A 24877-nucleotide genomic window follows, 5' to 3' on the forward strand; every position below is an offset into this window, starting at 1 on the left:
ATAAAAAGAAGGTTTAAAAAAAACCCAAAAAACTGTATTTTAGTTCCGTGTTCAAAAAAATAATAATACTGATGATGATGATGAGTAACAATATTGACATTTGCCAACTGGTCCTTTTTTCAGAACACAAAAACAATAAAAATTAGGAACCAAATAAGATTATATAAATTTCCATCTAACCTGCAGTGAGAAATAGTAATTAATATAAATAATAGATAATCACGTAACACGTAGAATGGATAACGTGACACTCATACTAATAAAAGGTGGCATGATGCCACCTGATGTGGACAGAGAAGTATTAGGTAATGATTGGTACATGGTGGTTAAATAGTCAAGAGATAAATTTGCTTATGAGCAACTACTTGTTCCCTACAAAGATTACAGGCTGTTCACATACAAAACGCCAACAAATATTTTCTACGATCATTCAGGGTAAACTTACTGAGATAAATTCATCAAAACTGATCTTCCCATCTCTGTTCTTATCTCCTGTATCCATAAGGCTTTGGATTATCTCTCGTAGTTTATACCCAGGGAGGGGCAGATTAGCAGCTCTGAATAGGTCATTTAATTCATTAGGGCTTATGTAACCATTTCCATCAGCATCTAAAATGAGAAAATAAACATATTATCAGGGACAAAAAGGTGGTGGGCATATGTATAAAGGTAAATTTATTAATATATAGCTCGGTATTTCAATATTAATATTAGATAAATTATTAGAATACTGTGTACAATTTTGGGCTACTGTGAATAAGAAGTACTTAACTGATCTAGAGCAGGTGGCCTATGATTTACCGGTACATCATAAGTTGTGTGTGTCCCTTTAATGCAGACTCGGGCCGCGAGCCCGCATGTTTCCCAGCCCATGTTGGCTGATCTGATCAGTCGAAATGTGTACTTAGTCGGAGATCCACCTGCGTCTGTTAGCGCGCAGCGGCGAGGATCACGTCATTCCCCACGCCCATCGGCAGCTCCATCATGTGATCTGATGATTCCTGTCAATGTCATGACATAGTTCATGTGAACACCAACTGAGCGCCAGCATTCACAGGAGATCGGCATTTCTGCTGTACAGAGCGGTGCTGATGCACTGCTCTGTGCAGCAGAAGAGATCGGACTGTATCAACGTCAAGTCCCCTTAAAAAAAAACTTATAAAAACAAGAAAAAGTGTAAAAAAAATGTTTAAAAATAAGAAAAAAATAAAAAACACAGAGTTCAAATCATCCCCCTTTTGCCCCATTGAAAATAAAACAATAAAAAAAATCACATATTTGGTATCGCCATATTCAGAAATGCCCGATCTATCAAAATGTAAAATAAATTAATCTGATCTGTAAAGGATGTAACGAAAAACAAAATCAAAACACCAAAATTACATTTTTTAGAAGTTGCAACATTTCAATAAAATGCAATAACAGGCGATCAAAACATTGCATGTACCCCAAAAGGGTACAATTAAAAACGACAGGTCAGGTCACAGGTCATTACTACTCATCTGAGTCAGCAACACGGAGAGCACTGGGACTCGCCCAGCCCCTGAAATGAGCATCACTGATGACGCCTCATGACCACAGTCTCTGCCCTCTGATGATGCTTTGTTTGAGTGTCCTAGCATGCACTGGAATACTCAAACAAAGCATCAGCAAACAAGAAGCAGGGAAAAATTCAATAGCAGTTAGACAGTGTAATAATTAAAGGAGAAAGCATTTTTAACGCAGCCGTATTAGAAATTAGTTTAGATTACGACAATAAATAGATAGGGATTTGGATGCTAATTTTTTCAGCCTTTCGGTCACCTCTTTAATTCTCCATGCCTTCTCTATAAGGAGTCTGACCGTGTCTGACAGCCATCTCCCTACGCCCGCAGCTGATCAATCTCCTGCAAGCTGCTTTCTCTGTATTGATGTTTTAGAACATCTTTGCAGGATAAAGCAAGGACTAGCCGGACCCATAAAGTCTATGGGCGGTCCAGAATTAGTTGAAGATCACTGACATTCGTCAGTGTAACCAACATAGATGGTGATCAACTTTTTTGTTTTAAAAAATTATCTTTAAGGTGGATTCATACGTTATAATTTATTTTTTTTCGTCTGTTCAGTCAATAATAAACAATATTTCTGGATCTTACATATTGGCTTATTCCCTAACATTTGCTACTGCTCTGTCAGATGCTTCAAATGTATGCCACTGTATAGGTATTGAATGTTACTGTTAATGGTGGAACAGCAATGACCGATCCGGCCGGGACAGTGTTATGGATCCACTGGATCATGGTTCACGGGTTACCCTGGATGAGCGTGACTAAGCAGCTACCTGGTCTTCTCTAGAGCCTCTGGTGGTGAGGTTAGGCTTAGCCAGTAGGTAGCCGCTAGGTACCACTTCAAGGCAAGTCCCCAGATACACAGAAGCTCACACTAGCAGAGACAGGCAAGACCATGTAGAGTCTCTGTCAGGACAGTATAAAGATACCCAGCAGGGTGGAAATTGGTATAGGTATAGTTGGGACTGGATCAGGTATGGATTCAAGTTCAGGCAGGATACACGGATCCAGGAACACGAGCTGGTAAAGCTTTCCAGAAATGGATATGACACGCCCCACTGGGGCCTGGGGGCACTCATTACCGGGTCGGTTCTGTCCTGGGTGGGAGGATGTCAGGGCCCGGTTCTGCTTCTGTGACCACGGCGGTGTCGATATAAAACGGCGGTGGGGGGGAATTATTTACAGGGGAAGATAGTTTATGACGCCACCTGTGGTATGCAGCCAAATATGTGCCGCCAATGCTATTCAGTTCCCCTGGGGTCAGTGGGGATGCAGCAGAGTTGGAATAGCTCTGTACAGGTAGAGCTAAGCTCCAGGGCTGTTGGAAGTTGTAGTCTTTAATGGCGAGGTGTAGAGCGAGCTGGAGGCGCAGGCAAAGAACTGGGCAACACAGGAATGCAGTCACAAGGTCTTTACTCACAGTTTAAGAGTTATAGGTTAGCACATCTAGACAAATGATGCCCTTGGGGTGCTGAGTCCTGCTGTGATGGGGATCCAGCCGATCCCGGATAGTTCAGAGGCACAACCCGGTATACTTTTCTGTGTTCCTTTCTTGGTCATCTTCCTGCACTGATCTCTCCCGCATGTCCCGTGCCTGCACACAGAGCCCTGAGCCAGTGTCCGCGGACCCTGTTGGATGACTTGAAGCTCTAGCCCTTGGCCCTATGTGGTCAACTTTTCACTGGATGTGTGTGGATATGGCTTCGGCATTTAACCTCAGCCTCCGGTTTGCTAGCTAAGCCTTGTAGTTCTCCACTAGTTGAGGGGCCGGTCCCCTACTGCGGCCAAGTCCCTCCACTCCAGTATGCCATTTGTAGAATGAGACCACGGGAGTATGGCGCACTTCCTGTGGGCTCTAGGATCCCTTCAGTAGTGTGCCTGGGCCTCCGTTCCTACTCCCTGACTAACTAATGTTCTACAGTGTGCTCCCACTAACTAGACTCCACCTCCAAGCTGGCTTAGGGGATGGTGCTGCTACTGGAGAATAGTTTGCACTAGGCCCTAACCATTGCCCGATGGAGTGTTGCTAAATAAGAAAGTATCTGTGTTTGTGTGTATACTGGTTTGTGACCTCCTCCTTACCCAGGAATGGGATACCACACTTCTGGCAGAGGTGCAGTACCTCTGTGGCGACTGGAGCCTCAGGGGTGCCACAGATACGTCAACATATGCTGCTACCAGGACACAGGTACGGATTCCAGATACAGGAACACATGATGGTACCAAGAAACAGGAACGGACACAGAATAGAGGAACTCAGGCTGGTATCAGGACACAGAACTGAATACAGGATATAGGAACAAAGGCTGGTACAGGACACAGGAATGGATACAGGAACACAGGCTGTAACCAGGAACGGATCAGTAACAGAATCAGGGAATCAGGCTGGAGCCGGGAACCAGGGATGGGATCTGGAACAAAAATCAGGAAGTCAGGCTGGAAACCTGAAATCAAAAACACATCAGGGATGAAGTCAGGAACTCAGGCTGGAACCAGAATACAGGAATGGATCAGGGACAGAATTAGGAACTCAGGCTGTATCTAGGAAAGGGATCAGGAATGGAATCAGGAACTTGGGCTGGATCTGGGAACCAGGAACGGATCAGAAACAGAATCAGGAACTAAGGCTGGAACCGTGAACTAGGAACAGATCAAGAACGGAATCAGGAAATCAGAAGAAACCAAGAATGGGATCAGAAAATAAGGAAGGGACAGGGACAATGGACCAGGTTCATTGACTCGGAACGCATACAGGTACAGAGTCAGGAACAATTTTGGCATACGGGCTACTGCCGAATTTGGAACAGGATCCAGGGACCAGGCAATGATCTAGTTGCCATGAGGCACACAGGCTACTGAGGACTAACATTGCACAGTCACCTCCCAATAGGGCAAGGTGCCTTAAGTACATGGTTCTCCCCAGCTATAGGCTTAGGACACATCAGGTGTCACCTGGAAGGATCTCCCCAGTCATAAGCTAAGAACACATCAGGGTCCTATCTGGTACTTCCCAGCAATAAGTAGGGAACACAATAGGTGTGCAATTGCTACTCCTTTTCGAAGTGAGGAGCGCACAAGCAGAAAGAAAACCCATGTGGCGTGCACGGGTCCTGGAAGACGGGAGCTGTGGCAGGCACAGACACTATCAAAACAGAAGGGAGGAGAGCGGTGGGGTGAATACATCGGCATCCCTGCCAACTAGTGTAGGGAATGCCGGCGTTACAGTTACATTTTGACATACTTTTTTACTGTATCCCATTGCATTCCAAAGCTCAGAGGATTATGCTTTCCTATAAATTAAAAAAAAACTATGCTCCACACATATTGGCCGAGCTTATGCCAAATTAACATTCTTTTAACGTATGCTGAATGCAGGGAAACCCGCCATTGATACATTTAACATACATGATGAGAAAAGAACAGAGTCTAATGTAGTCATACATGTATTTCTATAAGAATTAGTATAATCTTCTTACAGTATTTTTGGTATTGCTGATTATAATGATCGGATAAATAGCTTACCAATTTTGCTAAATGCTTCCCTGAGCTCCTCCATTTCCTCATCTGTGATCGGCCTTGATTCCATGATGTCCTTTTTTCAGTTCTGCCCTGCAATACATAAGCAGATATTTCAAGTAATAACTTGCACGGTGGTTCCGTGGTTATCAGTGTTGATGTACAGCCCTGGGATCTTTGTGTAAAATCTAACCAAAGAAACCATCATGTTCTCTGTATGCATGGGTTTCCCCTATATATTCCCACGCTCAAAAACATACTGTTGGGTTCTGCTGGCTTCTGCTGAAATTGGCCTACTTCTGAGGATGCTCCTTTAAGATAGGAAATTTATTTACTGTAATTCAAACTAAAGCAGTAAGGGAAGTGGAAAAAATCGGGGTGACTCAAAAGGTAAAAAGTAATTGTTCTGGTACAATAGTCAAGCTAACCTTTATGAAAAAAACACAAGGTAGTGCATATAAAGCTGCATGGGCCAGCCACCCAGCCAGTCATGTTGTAATAAAAAAATAAGCATGGGGTCAGGTTCTGAGAAATGATGTGAGTGTGGAAGCAAAAGTAAATTAGTGTAGGAGTTTTAATGACAATCCAAAAACTGTGACTGTTGAGAATGAATCTGCTTGCCTGTGGTAGTGCAATCCAGAGAAATAGTGCAACAGGAGAAAAGTCTTGGAAACAGGAATGGAAGGTTTCAATTATACCGAATTTAGTCTTAGATTGGTTGCAGAATGTAGGTTTGGGTGGTAGGCGAAGATGAGGGTCAAGATGATGCACTGTGGAAAACTTTGTGGGCGAGAGTATGGTTAAAATGTTCAAAATGGATTGGAAAGTTGTGAATACAGTGAGGGGAGGAGCAATTAGTAATCAAGGCAAGAATGACTCGGAGCAACAAAAAGTCTGCCAATTCAACAGTAAGAAAAGTGTATAAAGTAGTATAAACATTAGCACAAAACCAAGAATCCCAGACTGCAATGTTACAGTTAATGGCTAAAATGCCTGAATTTACAGAATGGTCACTACTTATAAAGTAGAGATAGGCTACATACAGTACAGGCATACTTTCAAGATTATTATATAGTCTTGCATGTACATTATATGTAAATGTACCAACTAGTGATGAATGAACCTGCTTATTAAGGTTCATCAATATTCACTGCCAGTGTCTGTGATTGGTTGCAGACTGCTATACATGCAGACCACCCTGTGTACACATCTGTGATTCGTTGCAGTACGTTTGCTGTATGGTACTGTAAAAATAAATGAATTAAGAATAAAAGATTACATGGGCTCCCGCCATAATTTAATAGCCATCACAGGTAAAATAACAGCTACAGGCTGCAGCCCCCACCTGTGAGCTTTACCGTGGCTGGATATCAAAATAGAGGGATTTTTCATTATTTGTGTTTTATTTCTTTTTACTTACAGGATTAGAAATAGGGGTGTCTCATAGACACCTCCCATTACTAATCCAGGGCTTGATGGCAGCTGTGATTTTTTGACAAATCACAGCTGTCATTAACCCCTTATATTACTCCAATTTGCACTGCCCCAGGGCAATCAGGATGAGCCGGGTAAAGCAGAGCCAGGATTGGCACATCTAAAGTGATGTACCAATTTTTGGTAGATGGGGGCTGTCATTTTTAGGCTGGAGGGGGCCAATATCATGGCTCCTCCCATCCTAATAATACCAACCCCCACCTGTCTGCTTTACCATGGCTGTTTATAAAAATGGTGGGGACCCTATGTCTTTTTTTTATAAATTATTTATTTAAACAATTTTCAAAAACAGCGTAGGATACCCTCTATTTTTATATTTAGCCACAGTAAAGCTCACTGGTGGGGGCTGGAGCTTTAAGCTTTTCTTTTACCCTTGCTAGCTATCATATTAGGATGGGAGCTCACTTTATTTTTTGTTTTTTACAGTGATTTTCCTGGCCAATCACAGCCCTGCTAATACTTGATATGGTTGTGATGAGACCAAAAGTGCCATACTGGAAAAGCTTGCCGATTGGCTGCATTGCAACCTTTTAACAAGCTTTATTCGGTTGACAAACCCGAACAGGAAATGGACATACAGGTAAAAGTCTGTGTTTGAGTCCTAGACCCAGACAACTGGTGTTCGGTACAAACCCCGAACTTTACAGTTTTGGTTCACTGTTCCTAGGTACCAACTAAAAAAATGCAACATATATGTTACACTATAGCTGTTTTAATGCACATTTTATTTAAAACCCAGGGCTAATCGTATTTATATGCTTACAGGAAAACCACTTAACCATTTTCCTGACTAAACTTTATTTCCTGCATTTAACTAAGGTGTGCAAATATTTCAACTATGTAAGTACAGTTGTGCTGTGGCGGCTGTGCTGTGGTGAATGTGCTGGTGTTGGGGCGAATGTGCTGGGGCAGCTGTGCTGGTGCTGGCGCAGCTGTGCTGGGGTTGGGGCAGCTGTGCTGGGGTTGCGGTGGCAGCTGTGTGGAGAAGGGCGGTGTGGAGAGTGTCACAGACGCTCTGCTGGTGGTGCTGGCTTCAAAGAAATGGTAACCGGAGTCAGTGCGTGGACAGATTGAGCTCTCGGTTCAATGACAAGCAAAGACCTCATCTGCGCACACACCACCTCCAGGCGCCATTTTCCTTAAGTCCGCTGCTGGGAGAGCAGTGGGCCAAAGACGGCGCGTGCGCAGATGAGATCTTGGCCTGTCAGCTCCATCTGCGCACGCGCCGACTCCGGGCACCATTATTTGAGCCCTAACCACCAAAGCAGGCCATGCACAGCTGCCGCAGACCTTGCATAGCTGCTGCTGACCATACACAGCCGCAGTAGACCTTACACAGCCACTGCAGACCCTGCACAGCTGCCGCAGACCCTGCACAGCTGCCACAGACCCTGCACAGCCACTGCAGACCCTACACAGCTGCCGCAGACCCTGGACAGCCGCCGCAGAGCGTGCACAGCCGCCTCAGCATTGCCCCTGCCTCCTGCTACCCCTCTCCACCACCCCCCGGTAAAATACATTTGGATTTTAACACGCACCCCTCACTTTCAGGCCAAATTTTTGGGAGGAAAAGTGCATTTTATAATCCGAAAAGCTGAAAAGTACGGTATATATAAATTTATTGAATATTACTTCTACAACTTTATGCAATGTTTTTCTTTCTCCTTTTCTTTTCAAAGCTTCTCTTGATATCTTTTCTCTTATAGAAGGCCTGCGGCTCTTCTGTGTGAACCATCCAGCAGTAGTCCCCCATCATGTTCACAAACATATACCTTGATATCGTCGTTCCATCTTCTTGATATCCTGATCAAATCTTTCTCCTTTCTCTTCACTAACAGCACCAAGGTTTTCACAAAAGTAGTCCAAATGGGAATGGAAAAAAATGTAACTTAAAATTCATCAGACAACCCAAGGCTTTGAAACATTTCAGCATGTTCTACACGCTGGGCTTAAATTTTGTATTTTGCTGTTACCTATCAATTTCTTCACAACATTTTTAAAAGAATCCGTCCCAAGTCCTTTTCTCAACAGCTTTCATGTTTGTTTTGAACACATCGTACTTTATAAGTTTTCGAATATCTGGACCCACAAATATATCTTCCTTCAGTTTTGCTTCAGACCGTTCCTGAAACTTGGTACAAAGGTACTTAAAAGTCTTTCCTTTTGGTAGAGCTTTCACAAACTGCTAAATGAGTCCAAGCTTAATGTTGAGTGATGGCAGGAGAACCTTAGTGGAATGAAATACATTTTCTGCAACAATGTTCTTGAGCCCAGGTTGCAAAGATGTTCTTGTTGGCCAAATATTTTGGCTACAACGATGAGTCCTATCCCTACTGTTCCATTGACACAAAAAGCATGGGTACTTTGTGCATACTCCTTGCTGCCCAAGGAGAAAAGAGAGAATTTTTCATCACATACAGTATTTACCATCCTTGATCTTCATAGTTACGTTTCTTCAGAATAAAGTCTAAATTCTCACAGCTTTCCTTTAAGTGCACAGAATGCCCTACAGGCACTGAAACATACTTGCTGCCATTGTTCAGTAGCACAGCTTCCAGAATTTTTTGGGATGAATCAATAGTCTCCACTTGCTCACATTGTACTCAACGCTAAATTTTTCCATCCGTACAGAAACGTTACCATAATACACTAGCACACCGTCTTGAGAAGGGTATGGAAGGAATTCCTTTTCTCTGCTTCTATAACATGAAAAACAGGTATCAGAAGCTAGCAGGTCCTTTTTCTTTAGTCAAAAGCCTGATAGTTCTGCAGACTGTTTAGGAAGGATCAAGTCCCTGACTGTAAAAAAAAAAAGCTGGGGCTCAATGAGACTAGCGTGAAAATATTAATCAGAATACTGCTTTTCATGTTCTGAATCTTCCAAATCAGGTGTACGAGCCATCCAAAGGAATCTTGCTCCTGCAAGACAACGCCTCTGCTCACAATGCACAAGTGACCACGGCAAAACTGGCAGAGCTGGGCTTCCAGCTGGTTGACCACCCACCTTTTTCACCTGATCTAGCTCCCTCCGACTATCATCTGCTTCCAAACCTGAAGAAATACCTTAAGGCTGTGTCGGCACTTTGCGTTTTCACCTGCGTTTAACCTGCTTTTCAGCTGCGTTTTGAACTGCAGCGTTTTCATGCCAAAAGGCATGCGTTTTGATTTTCCAGCAAAGTCTATGGGACATTGAGCTGACTGCCGAGACCCACCAACCGGTTCCCCCTCCCCACCGCGCAATGAATGAGACCACACATGGAATATCTTTCTTTTGTACTTTATTGAAGGTATCCACGTAACACCATTCAATGTTGATATAAAAGGGGGTTGCTTGTTATTTTGGCCACAGCTTTAACCACAGGCACAAATCCGCCTTAAACCTGAGGGAGGAGGCCCGATGCCTACGGCCGTCCGTGGCAGGTTGGCTCTCACCAAATCCCTCTTCCACCGGCTGTGACTTTGAGATTGAACCATAACCTTTTTCCATAGGCACAAAACCGCCTTAAACCTGAGGGAGGAGGCCCGATGCCTACGGCCGTCCGTGGCAGGTAGGCTCTCCAAATACCTCTTCCACCGGCTTTGACTTCCGAACTTGTAACAGAACCTTCTTAAGGGAGGGAGGGCGGGCGATGCTCACCCTGAGGGCAGATGTGGTAAGAGGAAGGAGGGACTCCGGCAGCTGTTTATATGCCCTGGAGGAGGTCCCAGCAGGGAAGGGGGGTCAGCGGGGGGCATTGCACAATGGGAAGGAGGGAGAGGTGACCATGGGGGACGTAGCGAGGGGCTCAGCAGTCAGGGGCAGCGGCATCGGCCGCAGTGCCCTGCAGACTGCCGAGACCCACCAACCGGTTCCCCCTCCCCACCGCGCAATGAATGAGACCACACATGGAATATCTTTCTTTTGTACTTTATTGAAGGTATCCACGTAACACCATTCAATGTTGATATAAAAGGGGGTTGCTTGTTATTTTGGCCACAGCTTTAACCACAGGCACAAATCCGCCTTAAACCTGAGGGAGGAGGCCCGATGCCTACGGCCGTCCGTGGCAGGTTGGCTCTCACCAAATCCCTCTTCCACCGGCCACGGAGTGGCGAAGGCCCAAGCCTGAGCTGCGACCCCCACACAGGGCCCTTATGGCCCGCTCAACCCCGTCCTTACTGTCCGACAGGAAATTGTCTAGGCCTATATCATTAAGGCTACAACCATCCTCTAGCACCAAACAGCTGACCTCTGATTCCAGCATCTCGTGTCCCGGCACTATCCCTCTTCCTGACGCTATAAATTTGGCGATCTGCATATTAACGTGTTGCCTTGACCTTTCCACAGCTGCTATGTTCCTTGCCCCTGTACAACTCAATCTCGGTAATATACTGGACCGTACCCCCACTACGTTGCTAAAGAAGCTGCTGAACTTATCTAGGAAAGAAGCTGCTGAACTTATCTAGGAAAGAAGCTGCTGAACTTATCTAGGACCACTTGCATGACCGCAAGCAGATCCTGGATCCTCACATTTACCAGGTCATTTCCACCCGTGAATGACCAGCACTACTAGGCCAGTGGCTACTCTGGATATGCTCACTACCACGGGCAGGACCTGGGCCCAGGCCAGGCCCCGAACTCTTCTCCAGTGAAACTTGAGGTCACAAACTCCCAGCACGCTTCCACCCGGTCTCGACTCAGTCCGCCGTGCTGCCCAGAATATGTGTGAGTGACCTAGGATCCAGATGCTAGGTCTCGACAGATCTAAAAGAAAAACGGTTACCTCTCTTGTATGCAAAACATTTTCTATCATCGTGTCACCAAACATCATTGTATTAATGTTTCTTTAGGTTTGAAGGTGCTTAGATAACCGAAATGATATACATATATTTATTTAACAATTTATTTTATTTTATTTATTTATTTATTTTTTTTTTTTTGTGTAATATATAAACGTGCCAAACAGTGGACAACTGGTGGCAGGGAACTACAGGACTGCACGGATAGGTATGAAGCTGGCCCTTGCTGCCTCGGTTGTCGTGTCGATGCGGAAGGAGTGCATGCCATAATGTCCTGGTTGTAGGTCCAGGTAGTAAATAGACATTTTAAGCAATGCCGAAAGTTGTGTCACCGTGAGTGGGATCACTCTGCGTGTTCCAAGAAGAATTTGTTGGGAACCCAAGACTCTAAGTGTCGCTGCAAGGTAAGGATGGGACATAGGATACCTGAAAACGGGAAAATAGGGAACCAAACTCCTCTACCGACCTGATCTATTTTGGAGCGCCTTATGCGAACCTGTACTCCACCATTGCAAACTATAACATTGTCGCGTAACAGACCACCGGTGCGACCTAGGGACCTGCTAACTAATTCGCTGACCGTCAAGGCTCCGAAGAATGCTAGCGAGAAGGCGGCCGAGAACAAGAGGACCTCGCTGTCATTGGTGCAAACGTCACCTAGCTGGTTTATTATGCCGGAAAGGATGGCGAATGAATTGGCCTTCCTGCTCTCCGTGCACCAGCGCTTCCAGCCTTTAACGGCCTGTTTGAACAGAAAGGCCTTGGTGACATCGGTCCATCCATGAACCTGAAAGTGAGAGGCTATTCCTGCAACCCGCTACTACGCTACTGTGCCCGGCAAGCCACTGGTATGTAGATGCGTTATGTCTCGAGCAACGGAATTGCTAAGAAAACCGCGGACACCTGGCTAGGCAGCGGTTGAACTATATTGAAATCATTCGTCCCAAGCCTTACCATACAAATGACACGTTGATGGGATGCCTTAATCAGCGGAATCAACTGTCCACGGGGACCGTCCAGAGGGACTGTGGACACTTTTGGCCATTGTTGTCAGATTCTGGGTGCAATGCTCGAAACTTATGAAAATCAAATGCAATAAGGCATCAGCGATAGTGTTATCAATCCCCGGTATGTGGCTGGCCTTGACCCAGATATTATGTTCAAGGCACTTAAGAACTAAGTATCGTAGCAAGCTGATCACCGGTGGTGAGGAAGATGCGAGGTGGTTAACGGCGTGGACGACACTTATGTAGTCAGTCCTGAAGCGGGACCGATTGTTCGCCAACTTTTCTGCCCAAAGACTTGTAGCTACTATTATAGGGAACAGCTCGAGTAAAGGTTTTTTTTTGTTTTTTTTTTTTTGTTTTTTTTTTGTCCACCCAGACAGGTGCCATGTGTTGGGCCAGCGATTAGCGTACCAATTGGGACCAAGGTAAACGCCGAATCCGGTGGACCCGGCAGCATCTGAAAATAGATATATCAGCGCTGGAAACTTCCTGTTCCTGGAAACATGAACGCCCATTGTAAGTAGCTATGAAGGACCTCCATACACCGAGCTCCTCACGTAGAGCGCTGGTGATGAAAATCATTTGATGGGAGGCAGTTATGCTCCTAGTGGCCAGGCAGAGCCTCAGGGAAAAGCCCCTTCCCATGGGCATGACTCTAAAGGCGAAGGCGAGCAAGCCTAATAGAGATTGCATTTGCGCCAGGGTTACCTTACGAACCGCGCAGAACCCGTCAATGAGCGATGTGGTTTTTTCAACCTTTTTGAGTGGTAGCCGAAACATCATGATAATTGAGTCTATTTCGATTCTCAAATGAAAAGGCAGGTCACATGGCCAACTGTTTTTTCGGCCAACAGCGGAAACCCAAACTTGTCCGCTATGACCTGGACAGATTTTAACGCGCTTGAGCATGCTTTAGAGTTGGTGTGGGAAAACGGACAAGAAATCATCCAAATAATGGGTGACCAATTTATTCTTTGCCACGTCCTTAACCACCCATTCCAGGAAAGAGCTGAAGAGCTCGAAGTGTGAGCAGGATATGGAGCAACCCATGGTAATTCACATGTGGTACAGAATTTTTTGTTGAAATAGCACCCTAGCAGGTGGGACAATCGGGGTGCACTAGTAGCGGGCGAAAGGCAGATGCTATGTCCGATTTTGCCATTAGTGCTCCTTACCCTGCTTTTCGCACCAGTGCGACCGCTTTGTCAAAAATGCATAGGAAACTGCTGAGTCCTCTGTGGGGATGCCGTCATTGACTGACCGCCCAGCCGGGAAGGACAAGTAGTGTATGAGGCGAAATTCACCCTTTTCTTTCTTAGGCACTATCCCTAGGGGTGAAACGCGAGGGTTTAAGAATGGTAAATCTATAAATGGGCCTGCTAGTCGGCCTAACGCCACTTCCTTCAGTAGTTTGTTCGCCAGGACCTGTGGGAGGTCCCGGGCCGATTTGAGGTTGGGGGCGAAGGTTAGTTCTGAGGAGAACATAAAGGGGGATAAAGAAACCGTGGTTGAAACCGTCCCTAATAGCGTTGGCCGCAGCCTTATTGGGGTAACGTTCTAGCAATGGCTCCACCACGTGCACGTTCACTGGAGTCTTTGGGACTTGGTGGTGCATTTTTAGTGTGACGCCTGTCTAGTTGCTTATCGCATTTGGAGGAGGTGTGATTGCCTCCGCACGATGAGCATTCGCGCTTGTATTTGCGGAGTCCTTGAAACCTGCGATGGCCTTCATTGAAAAGCCAACAGTGACCTGGTCTGCGGACATTTGCAGCTCCAGGTGTAGCGTGGTGAGAGGAAAAGTTTGGTGGGCCTGGAAACGACTGGTGGGACTTTTGCGCCATCATAAGCCACGAATCGGTGGCCTTAACTTCCCAACGGTTGGAATGCCAAGCATCTTCTAAATTCTTCGTCGTACTTCCACCACGCAGAACCCCAATGGGTTTTATAGGAGTTGAAAATGGTATTGCAGTATTTTGCGAATTGACTCTCTTTTCTTTGTTGACTGTGTTTTGCTCCACTGATATTAGGGAACAGATATCGACGTATTTGTTTGCGCGAATTTTTATTTATATTTTTTTTTTTTTTTTTTTAACTGTATCTGGTGTTAGGTGAGTTCCCAGCTGTGATACACAGCAGTAGAACACGTCCCTGTGTAAGTCGGGCGCTGCTGCGTTACATCCTGATGTTGTACAAACGCGGGGTTAACCAGAGCTACTCCTGATGGTGTTAACAAGATCGCCCAATAAAAGTGGCGTACGTTTTGCGCCATTTTCCGAAACCCGTAGCGTTCTCATTTTGGGATCTATGGCGCAATGACTGCTTATTTTGCGTCTCGAGTTTACATTTTTTAATGGTACCATTTTGCGCAGATGCTACTTTTGATCGCCTGTTATTGGATGTTACGCAAAACATGCGGTGACCAAAAGCGTAATTTTGGGTGTTTTGTGTTTTTTTTTTTTTTTTTTTTTTTTGCTGCTACGAAATTTAACAATCAGATTAGGGACTCTAGATTGTGAGTTCCAATGGGGACAGCGTCGCCAATGCATAGAAAGCGCCGTGGACAGCGCTACCCAAGTGAATAAAATTATTAGCATTATTATTCTTTAATTGATTTTATATTTTGATAGATCAAGCTTTTCTGAACGTGGCGATACCAAATATGTGTATATATGTATACATATTTTTTTTTTTTTTTTTTTTGTTTTATTATTTTATTTATTTATTTTTATTTTATTATTTTTATTTTATTTATTTATTTATTTATTTATTTTTTTTAAACTTGTCCCTTTAGGGGGATGTATGGATGTGCTTGACTGCTGCAGACCACCACGTTCGCTTTGTAAAGAATGCGACCGCTGGGCAGGAAATGCAGTTATAAAGCATGTTTGTTTATGACTGCATTTCCCTTTAAATTTGCCGCTTTTACTTTTAATGACATCACTTCCGGTCCGGGGGCCGAAAACCGGAAGTACAGTATAGTCACATGGTTGCCGAGTCAGAGGAAGTGACTCGGCTGCCATGGATACCGGATGTGACGCAGCCTCAGCATGGAGCGGTAAGCAACATGAGGGGCGCGTCATGCTGGGCGGTGCAGAGTGCCTGGGGGGAGGCGCTCTGCATTGTGGTGGCGAGCGTGATGCCAGGATTCCTGAGGGGAGGGGGAGCATCGCTGCGTGGCGTGGACGAACGCGATGCTCGGTGGGGGGCAGCATGCCTGGGTGACGGGGGTGCAGCGCTGCGAGATATATGTGAACCCGATGACCGGTGGGGCAGGGGATAGGTGGCCGGGGGTGAGAGCGGACCGGACCTTCTGGACCGGGCCGCCCTGCGCCTGGGGTCTGTTGTGGGGCTTAGGCGCTGCGGTGGACGGGAGGGTCTGGAAGACCTGTGCCCACCGCTGCTGGGAACCGGCAGGAGGGAGCTGGTGCCCACAAGGGAGGCAAGCCAATCGGCTCCCTCCCGTCCGATCCTTTCTCTTACCGCTGCTTCCAGGGGGTCCATCGGCGATGCTCACCCTGAGGGCAGATGTGGTAAGAGGAAGGAGGGACTCCGGCAGCTGTTTATATGCCCTGGAGGAGGTCCCAGCAGGGAAGGGGGGTCAGCGGGGGGCATTGCACAATGGGAAGGAGGGAGAGGTGACCATGGGGGACGTAGCGAGGGGCTCAGCAGTCAGGGGCAGCGGCATCGGCCGCAGTGCCCTGCATTCTTGTGCGCACTTTGCAGTTCAAAACGCTGCGTTTAATTTGCATAAATTAGGGTAAAAACCATGCGTTCAAAGAAGCAGCATGTCAATTGTCTTTGCCATTTCTGCAGCGTTTTGCTAACATTGAAGTCAATGAGAAGTTGCAAAAACAAGCAACATCAAAATTCCAGCGTTTTACATGCTTTTTAACTGCAGAAAACATGCGTTTTGGACTACCTAAACGCATACATTTATGACTTCAAAATAATGGAATGATATGTCCCTTTACACACACATAGTCCGACAATTAAAATAATGAAAAATATTAAATTATTGATATTTTAGCCATAATTAGTATAAAACTGCTTTAATTATATTAAATATAACTATTTTCATTATGATTTAAATAATTATATTTGGTTTTTGTTTTTTCCCCCTTTTTTCATAGTGTTTGTATGTTAAAACTTTATTTTGTTGTGTCTTTGTGATCAAAACGCATATGACTTTATGCAATGAAAAAGCATGTAAAAAGCGCTAAAAACGCAGCTAAAACGCATGCGTATTTATAGCGTTTTGAAAGTCAATAGCAACATTGGCAAAAGCAATTACTACCAGAGGATGCGTTTAGAACTGCAACTACGACGACGCAAAGTGCGGACATACCCTTAGGGTATCAAATTTCACACCATTTCTGATGCAATGGCTGCTATGGATGCCTGGTTTGAGGCACAACCGAAATCCTTCTTTTTGCTAGGCTTACAAAACTTGGAATACCGATGTAAGAAATGTGTTGACATCAGTGGAGAGTATGCGGAATAAATGTAAAGTTTCATCATCCTATCTCGTTTCTTTCTGGGTAAAGCCAAAGACTTATCAGCAGCCCCTCGTAGTTTTAGAACCTGCATAAAAGTACAAATGATGAGGCATAGAAAAAGGATGTGTAACGAGTGACTGCTTTTCCTGACAAAAATATTATGTATCAATGTAAAGATATGTGAAATGAACTTTTTGTGATAAGATACTGTATATATGTAGGTTATTGTCTATAATCAACATAGTTTAATGGACAGTTTATTGTTCCAAAAACTATAACGCTACATTGCATGTTTTATGTTGGTTTTTGGTATAGTTACCGTATTTCCTCTGTAACTTCTTAGTCTTGCTTCTAGTTTGGTTTTTCCCTCACTAGGACGAGAGCTACTTCCCCGTTACAGTTCTGCTTTTTTCTGACTCACAAAAATGAGCTGTTTCAGCCTAAATTTATTCTTATACAGTCTCCGCTTGTTTGCTTACTTGCTGGTTTTAGATCACGTGAGAAGTGCCCACTTGCTCAGCCGATTGCATTTCGAGATGCCCAATCTGGTTTCTCGTAGAGATGTAGGTCAGTATAAAAGAAGGCCAAATTAGAACTTTTGGAGTGTGTGAAAAAACAAAACTTCAGAAAATCCAAACAAATAATTGTTAGGTACAGTATGTTTTCAATGGTCTGGAAAAAGAAGGGAACTTATGTTTCCCTAAAGGGGGTGCTACACGCAGCGATATCGCAAGCGAGCGTACCCGCCCCCGTCGGTTGTGCGTCAAAGGCAAAACGCTGCCCGTGGCGCACAAGATCACTAGGCCCCATCACACGGACTTACCTGGCTAGTGACGTCGCTGTGTCCGGCGAACCGCCTCCTTTCTAAGGGGGCAGTTCGTGCGGCGTCACAGTGGCGTCACTAAGTGGCCGCCCAATAGAAGCGGAGGGGCGGAGATGAGCGGCCGTAACATCCCACCCACCTCCTTCCTTCCGCATTGCCGGCGGCCGGAGGTAAGCTGTAGTTCGTCGTTCCCGAGGTGTCACACACAGCGATGTGTGCTGCCGCAAGAACGACGAACAACCTGCGACCTCTACAATCAACGATATTTTGAAAATGAACGTGTCAATGATGGACGATTTGATGAGTATTTTCCATCGTTAACTGGATTTTCCATCATCACACACAACGACGTCGCTAACGATGCCGGATGTGCGTCACGGAATCCGTGACCCAGGCGATATATCGTTAGATACGTCGTTGCGTGTAACGGGGCCTTAAGGTCTTTAGATAGCTGATGGCCAGCAAATTGTCTGACAGCTTTCTTTCTCTCCTCACTCCTCTATATGCAGGAGTAATTGGCTGGCAAATACTATTGTGTACTCTATGAGAAAGCAGCTGTCAGACATCTCTGGCGGTGGCTTATAGTTTAAGGTTCATCTCCATGGACCTTGCAAAATTTTACTGGTCATTTAAATGCCTGTTTATACAGTCAGACCAAAGTAAATGATGCTCAATGAGGATACAACTAGATCGCTCAGTGCACAGAGGTTGCTGTAGTTCTCGGCAGTAAGTGAAGAGTCCGGTTTACATTGGATGATGAGCCACTTATTTTGATGATCTTTTATGCTACACAAAAGATCATTTCACCCATGAAGCATCGTTTTCCTCATTCATTGGGTAATCTGCAACTTGTTTAAAAGGCAAGATAATCGTGAAATGAATGTTTTAAACAACGCTCGTTTATGATTATATTGCAGTGTTTAGAGAACAAAAAGATCAGCTATCCGAAATCAGACTCAGTGGATCCACCAGATAACTGTTGGGAACAGTCCAGGGGCCTCAAACACATTAGGCTTTAGGCCGAAACCATCAATAGTGGCAGGTTATGGTAATGCTTATAGGGGCTATAAAATGTGACCCAGTGCTTAATACGCTGCTATGTTTTGTAGAAGTCTCTGGTAATCTATTGTTCATCCATGTTGACAGGTGGTTACTCCAGGATGTTGCCACAGAGCTATTGTGGCAATTGTGTGTGGCAATTTTTCATCATTCCTGTCATTGTACTAATGGATGAAGAGAATGCAATAAGTCTACCACAATTTCCCTTTCTTTAGCAGAACTCTACAGTAAAAGATGCAGAGAGGATAAACATGACCAGTCCAAAGTTTTCAGCACCCACCGGTGATCAGCCAGCTGCATTATTGGTGGCTACCTCCGCTGAGTTCAGACACATGACATAGCATTTGGTGCGGTTGCCCAATGGTCCCGATGTATCACTCCATTTGTATGTTCCCATCTTAAGTCACCACGTGATTTCAGCTAATTGTTCACTTACCACATCACTTATTAAAATTTTCCTTTTATCATATATTGACATTCGCTTTTAGAATAACACCTACAAATTCTTTATCCTTTCTCATTTCTCATACATTATATATATGAAAAATTAGTTTCCAAAGAATTTACGTGTTTTTAGTATGGGAGGGGACACAAAAGCCCAATGACTAAATGACTATACACTTGCTTTACTGGCTGCAGTTGTGTCTTTGAATGGGCCATAAGTCCCACACCATAACTCTGGATCCAGGAGGAAAGGAAAGAGGGGCTTGGGCCAGGGTTACCCGCTGCAGGCTGGTTATCAGCTGCTCATCCATATGTCGAGCTGAAGGGAGATATGTGTGTGGCGCCCCTTATGCGGGCGTCACACGGGACGATCTATCGTGCGATCGCACGAGTGATCATACCCACCACCGTCGTTTGTGTGTCACGGGAAATTAGTTTCCCGTGGCGCACAAAGTCGTTAAACCCCGTCAAACGTACCTACCTGCCTAGCGACGTCGCTGTGGGCGGCGAACATCCACTTCCTGAAGAGGGATGGACGTTCGGCGTCATAGCGACATCATACGGCGGCCAGCCAATAGAAGCGGAGAGGCGGAGATGAGCAGGACGTAAACATCCCGCCCACCTCCTTCCTTCCACATTGCCGGCGGGATGCAGGTAAGCTGTGTTCGTCGCTCCCGAGGTGTCACACGGAGCGATGTGTGCTGCCTCGGGAGCAATGAACAACCGGCGCACAGAAGGACGAACGAGATTATGAGAATGAACGACGTGTCAACGAGCAACGATAAGGTGAGTATTATTGCTCGTTCACAGTCGTTCCGAGGTGTCACACGATACTATATCTCGAACGATGCCGTATGTGCGTCACTAACGACGTGACCCCGATGACATATCGCCCAATATATCGTACCGTGTGATGCCCGCATTAGAGTACTGCACCTGATTTAAGGTGTAGTGCTTAACCAGGATCCAGAGGAGGTCGGTACCGGTTTCACCACTTACACAGCCAAATACACAACCACGTTGCCTTCCCCAGTGGGGACCAGGCTAGGGTCGGGTCTTAAGGTTGCCTTCAAACATGGGGGGCACCATCTACTAGTGACAGAGACCGGGGGAGGAGTAGCCCTCAGGTGGAGTCAGGAGCCAACACAACAGTTAGGGGTTCTCCAGCAGGAGAGGAAAGGAGCAGACATGTCTTCACAGTGCTCCGGTAGGACACAGGAGTTGTTCTTGCAGTTGCCAAGGTGTGAGCTTAATCGTTCCCTCAGAACCGAAGCCATGCAGGGTGCTGAACCCTAAGGAAGATCATACTTGGTTTTCCAGAATCTGCCAAAACGGGGCGCTTTCAAGCTTCCCTGGCCACACAGAGCCTGAAAGCACAGTGCCAGATAGGATCCGAGGCCTTGGACACGGCCAGGCCCCATAGCCGCGGTACCTGCAAATAGGGAAAAGAGTACTACTCGAGATGGACCGGGTTACCCAAGTAGCTTAAGCCACGGGGATCCAACACATAGGGCGTTAGGAGGAAGGGCCCACCAAGCACCACACCGGACTGACCTCTGAAGGAATCCGAGTTTGACGGGGCTCATCACAGCGAGTGACCAGTACTAACCGGGCGAGCAGCACAAAGAGTGAGTAAAGACACCTGGAACCCCAAAGGCCATCGCCATCACTACTGCCTTCATCATCCTCCCAGGGGCCCGCTCCACCTATGGGAAGTGACACCATCTCTGGTGCTATTACCATCTGCCACAGAGGACAGCGACAGGAGCGGCCGCTAATCCCTGGCCGCGTACCACAGGTGGCGTCATGACAATCTTCCTACTACAATCCCCATCATCCTCCCTCCTTATTGGTGTACACCTCGGGGCACGAAGCCGGGCAGGCCACTGCGACATCCCAGACCAGCACACCGTCCCGGTGATGAGTAACTCAGGTATGAGACCCCGTGCCTGATTCCCACTGCCCCCTGGGTGTTACACGTGCCACCTAAGTTTGTGTATCTAGCTGTGCCCATGCTGCTGGTGTAACCGGTGGCAGCACATGTTAACCATTGCGTGAATATTGGATTTCTTTTGGTGTCTCCCTTTACATAAAAGATTCCTCCATTCCCAAAGTGAATTGGAATAAAACAATTTTCTTGGAAGTATATTAATATACAACATATCTAAATACTACAAATGTGGTTTTGATCCTGGAGAAGGATTTTTGTCAAACAATAGTGATGGTGAGAGAATCAAGCTTCACTACCATGTAGATTCCACAGGTAAAAACCGCACATGCGTTTTTGGAGCGAACGCATTTAGTCTGCAGCTAAGGATGTCACTACCAGGAAGTTTCAAAAACAAAACAGCTTTATTTAAAGGAATTAGACCCAAGAAATGCAGAATCAAAACAGCAATAAAAACGCAGCGTCAAAAGCGGACACAAAAATTCAATAAAAAATTTCACAAGTTAAAGGGAATCTGTCACCAGATTAATGCCATCTAATCTGAGACCAGGATAATGTAGGGGCAAAGATCCTGATTCCAGCGATGAGTCACTTACTGGGCTGGTTACTGTAGTTTTGATAAAATCACTATTTAATCAGCAGTAGATTATCCTTAACGGACTACTTGGGGTGCTGCCAGGTAGTCCAGCATATTCATGATCTCTGTATAACTGCTATATCTGCAGCAGAGAAAATGACAGCAAAGCTCAGTAAAGCGGGCTTTACACACTGCGATATCGGTCCCGATATCGCTAGTGTACGTACCCACCCCCATCTGTTGTGCGACACGGGCAAATCGCTGCCCGTGCCGCACAACATCGCCCAGACCCGTCACACATACTTACCTCCCCGGCGACGTCGCTGTGACCAGCGAACCGCCTCCTTTCTAAGGGGGAGGTCCGTGCGGCGTCACAGCGACGTCACTGAGCGGCCGCCCAATAGCAGCGGAGGGGTGGACATGAGCGGGACGTAACATCCTGCCCACCTCCTTCCTTCCGCATAGCGGCCGGGAGGCAGGTAAGGAGAGCTTCCTCGTTCCTGCGGCGTCACACGGAGCAATGTGTGCTGCCGCAGGAACGAGGAACAACCTCGTTACTGCTGCAGTAACGATTTTTGAGAATGGACCCCCATGTCACTGATGAGCGATTTTGCACGTTTTTGCAACGATGCAAAATCGCTCATCGGTGTCAAACGCAACAGCATCGCTAATGCGGCCGGATGTGCGTCACCAATTCCGTGACCCCAACGAGTTCGCATTAGCGATGTCGTAGCGTGTAAAGCCCCCTGTAGTGACACATCACTGGAATCAGTGTCTGTCTCTACATTATGCTGCTCTCAGATTGGGTAACAAAAACCTGGTGACAAATTCTTTTTAAAGAAAGTGTGGAATGGTGTAGAAATTCTGGAGCATCAAAAATTCAATGAATACTGATTATGCCTTAATGTACCTGAAATGAAGACTAGAGGAGTGCGGCTACTTTACATTATGCCACCCCATATCATAATCTTGGGAGTAGGACCATAGTGATGTTCCCTCAAGAAAGTCTCTTCATGGCATTACCCACACAGTCTCCAGATGGAGACCCAAGGCCGGAAAGGAGGGCTTTCCTTCAGCAATGAGTCCAGCTTTTGTTTTGGATCTTGATAATTTCCATGACTTAGTGCATTCAGCATGGCCGAACATTTCCCAGATTAATGACCATAGAAGCCCAAGTGTGTAAATGCGTGTCTTTCTCCACATGGTGCTCATATTCGATACTGAAAAAAATTAGCTGTTTTGAAAATGTTGCTTCCATTTTTTCATTACTTGCATATTAATTACATGTCCATCAATCCTGTGAATTTCATAAATTCCACGAGTTTTCCTTCTTGATGTTGCAATTTCAGCGTTGAGGAGTGTAGGATATTGGTTCTTCTTATGCTGCAGAAAGGCAATTGAGCCATGAGGAGCTGGATCCTGGGTACAACTGCTACGTCTGCCCCCTCTGGCACATTTCTTCCTAAGGCTATGTGCGCACGTTGCGTAATTACATGCAGTTATGCTGCGATCTGCACCGCAGCGTAACTGCATGCATCCTGCGTCCCCAGCATAATCTATGAAGATTATGCAGGAACTGTGCGCACTTGACGTATTAGAGCGGAGCGCTTCGGCTGCTGCGCTTTGCCTGCACCCCAACCCTGTCTATGGGAGGAGCTGCAGTCAGAGCGCATGGAATCGGCTTTTTTTTTTTTTCATTACGGACTGTTTCTGCAGCGATTTGAAGCGCACGTGTGCTGTTGAAATCGCTGCAGAAATTTCTGCAGGGACAGTACGCAACGTGCGCACATAGCCTAATGGTTGCATTTTTACTAATTGTATATTGTGCCCTTATGTTGGTAATGCAATATTACACCCTGATTGTGATTTTGTAAGTGTGCCCTATAGCCTATTGTGTGTCTCTGCAAAGCTCTTCATAAATACAATTATTATTATTAGTACTATTATTAATATTATGATTAATTTACTTACATGAAAAAAGTTATTGCTTTCTCTGTTTTCACATTCTTCCAGAGTAGCGAGTAATGTTTAAGGCTCTAAAGTTCTATGAATATAAGGGCTTCCTTTCCAGGGATTGGTCCAGAACAAACCGCAAAATTTGGATGGAACATTACAGCCTCGGGCTTATACACATGGTATTACCATGTATACCAACCCAGTAAGGTAACACATACAGAACCTACAAATCTGCATTATAACACATACTATGCCTCTTTTTTCGTTCTCAAGCCATGGCCACTTTATAGATCTTTTAGCCGTTTTATGCTCTCAAGTTAAATATCTTTATAGGGTGAATGGCTAGAGATGTGCCCCCATATAAAATAGGTGCCAAAACACACTACTTAAAATATAATTGTTAATAGGATTTGACTTTAACGATAATACATGCAATTTATGAATTTATGTGGTTTCAACAGTGCAGCTGCAAACTACTCTCATAATACCACTAGTCCGCAAATGACCACGTTTTCCACCATACTTCACCATGTGGCCATACTCTCTTTGGGGGCTAGCTTTCCACTCTAAAGCTTAGTAAATGCTTAGAGTGTCAGCATCAAATTTCACTCTCCAGGCTCTCGTTACACCAATGGATTTGGTATAAATTCTATATTTCATTTCATAGGATGATTTTAAGAAGTATAGAAATGGGGATTGCTCTTGCTCTCGGATTACTTTGCTCTGACCACAAGCTTCCTGTGCAGTTGTAGAGCTCACGGCTCAATACTTTCAGCTTCAGAAGCATTACTATCAGGGTGGTACTAATAATAATCCACCATTGGACTGTTTGTCCTAATGAATTGGTGCTTTAAAAAAGGTTCATTTTGGGTACAGAATTAAGAATACAATGTCTTACCTCTTTCAATACGTGGCTGGTCACGGGCAATGCAGCAATGCAACAGGGATGTCTTTGAAGAAGTTTGGTGCACACTAGTAAAGCTTTATTTTGTGGTTAGTAGAAGGAAGTCACTGACGTGAAATCATGACTTTATAAGGAAATGTCAGCCGTTTTAACCCTTCCTCTATTTGCAGAACCACCTGATTAGTCAAAAAGATGTTAACACCATTACCCACTTCCTAGCCTGTTGTGCACCGTGCTTTAGTAAGTCTAGGTGCCATTTCTGTCTCTTGATTGCTCCGTCATTTTACGACATAGATTCTTAAATTGAGTCCAGACTAACACAAAAAT

General features: G+C 45.3%; 1 protein-coding gene across 1 annotated transcript in view; it reads right to left on the reverse strand.

Moving 5' to 3' along the window:
• Window positions 1-24633, reverse strand: part of LCP1 (lymphocyte cytosolic protein 1) — a 92823-nt gene extending 68190 nt beyond the window's left edge. The window contains exons 1-3 of the mRNA XM_075334388.1: window positions 24545-24633; window positions 5070-5156; window positions 446-609 (exon numbers count right to left, since the gene is read on the reverse strand). Coding sequence (XP_075190503.1) covers window positions 446-609; window positions 5070-5133 — 228 coding nt within the window. The 5' untranslated portion in view covers window positions 5134-5156; window positions 24545-24633. The remainder of the gene's footprint in view (window positions 1-445; window positions 610-5069; window positions 5157-24544) is intronic.
• Between the last annotated feature and the right edge of the window lie 244 nt (window positions 24634-24877).

Source organism: Anomaloglossus baeobatrachus, chromosome 2, assembly GCF_048569485.1.
Source record: "Anomaloglossus baeobatrachus isolate aAnoBae1 chromosome 2, aAnoBae1.hap1, whole genome shotgun sequence".
NCBI lineage: Eukaryota > Metazoa > Chordata > Amphibia > Anura > Aromobatidae > Anomaloglossus > Anomaloglossus baeobatrachus.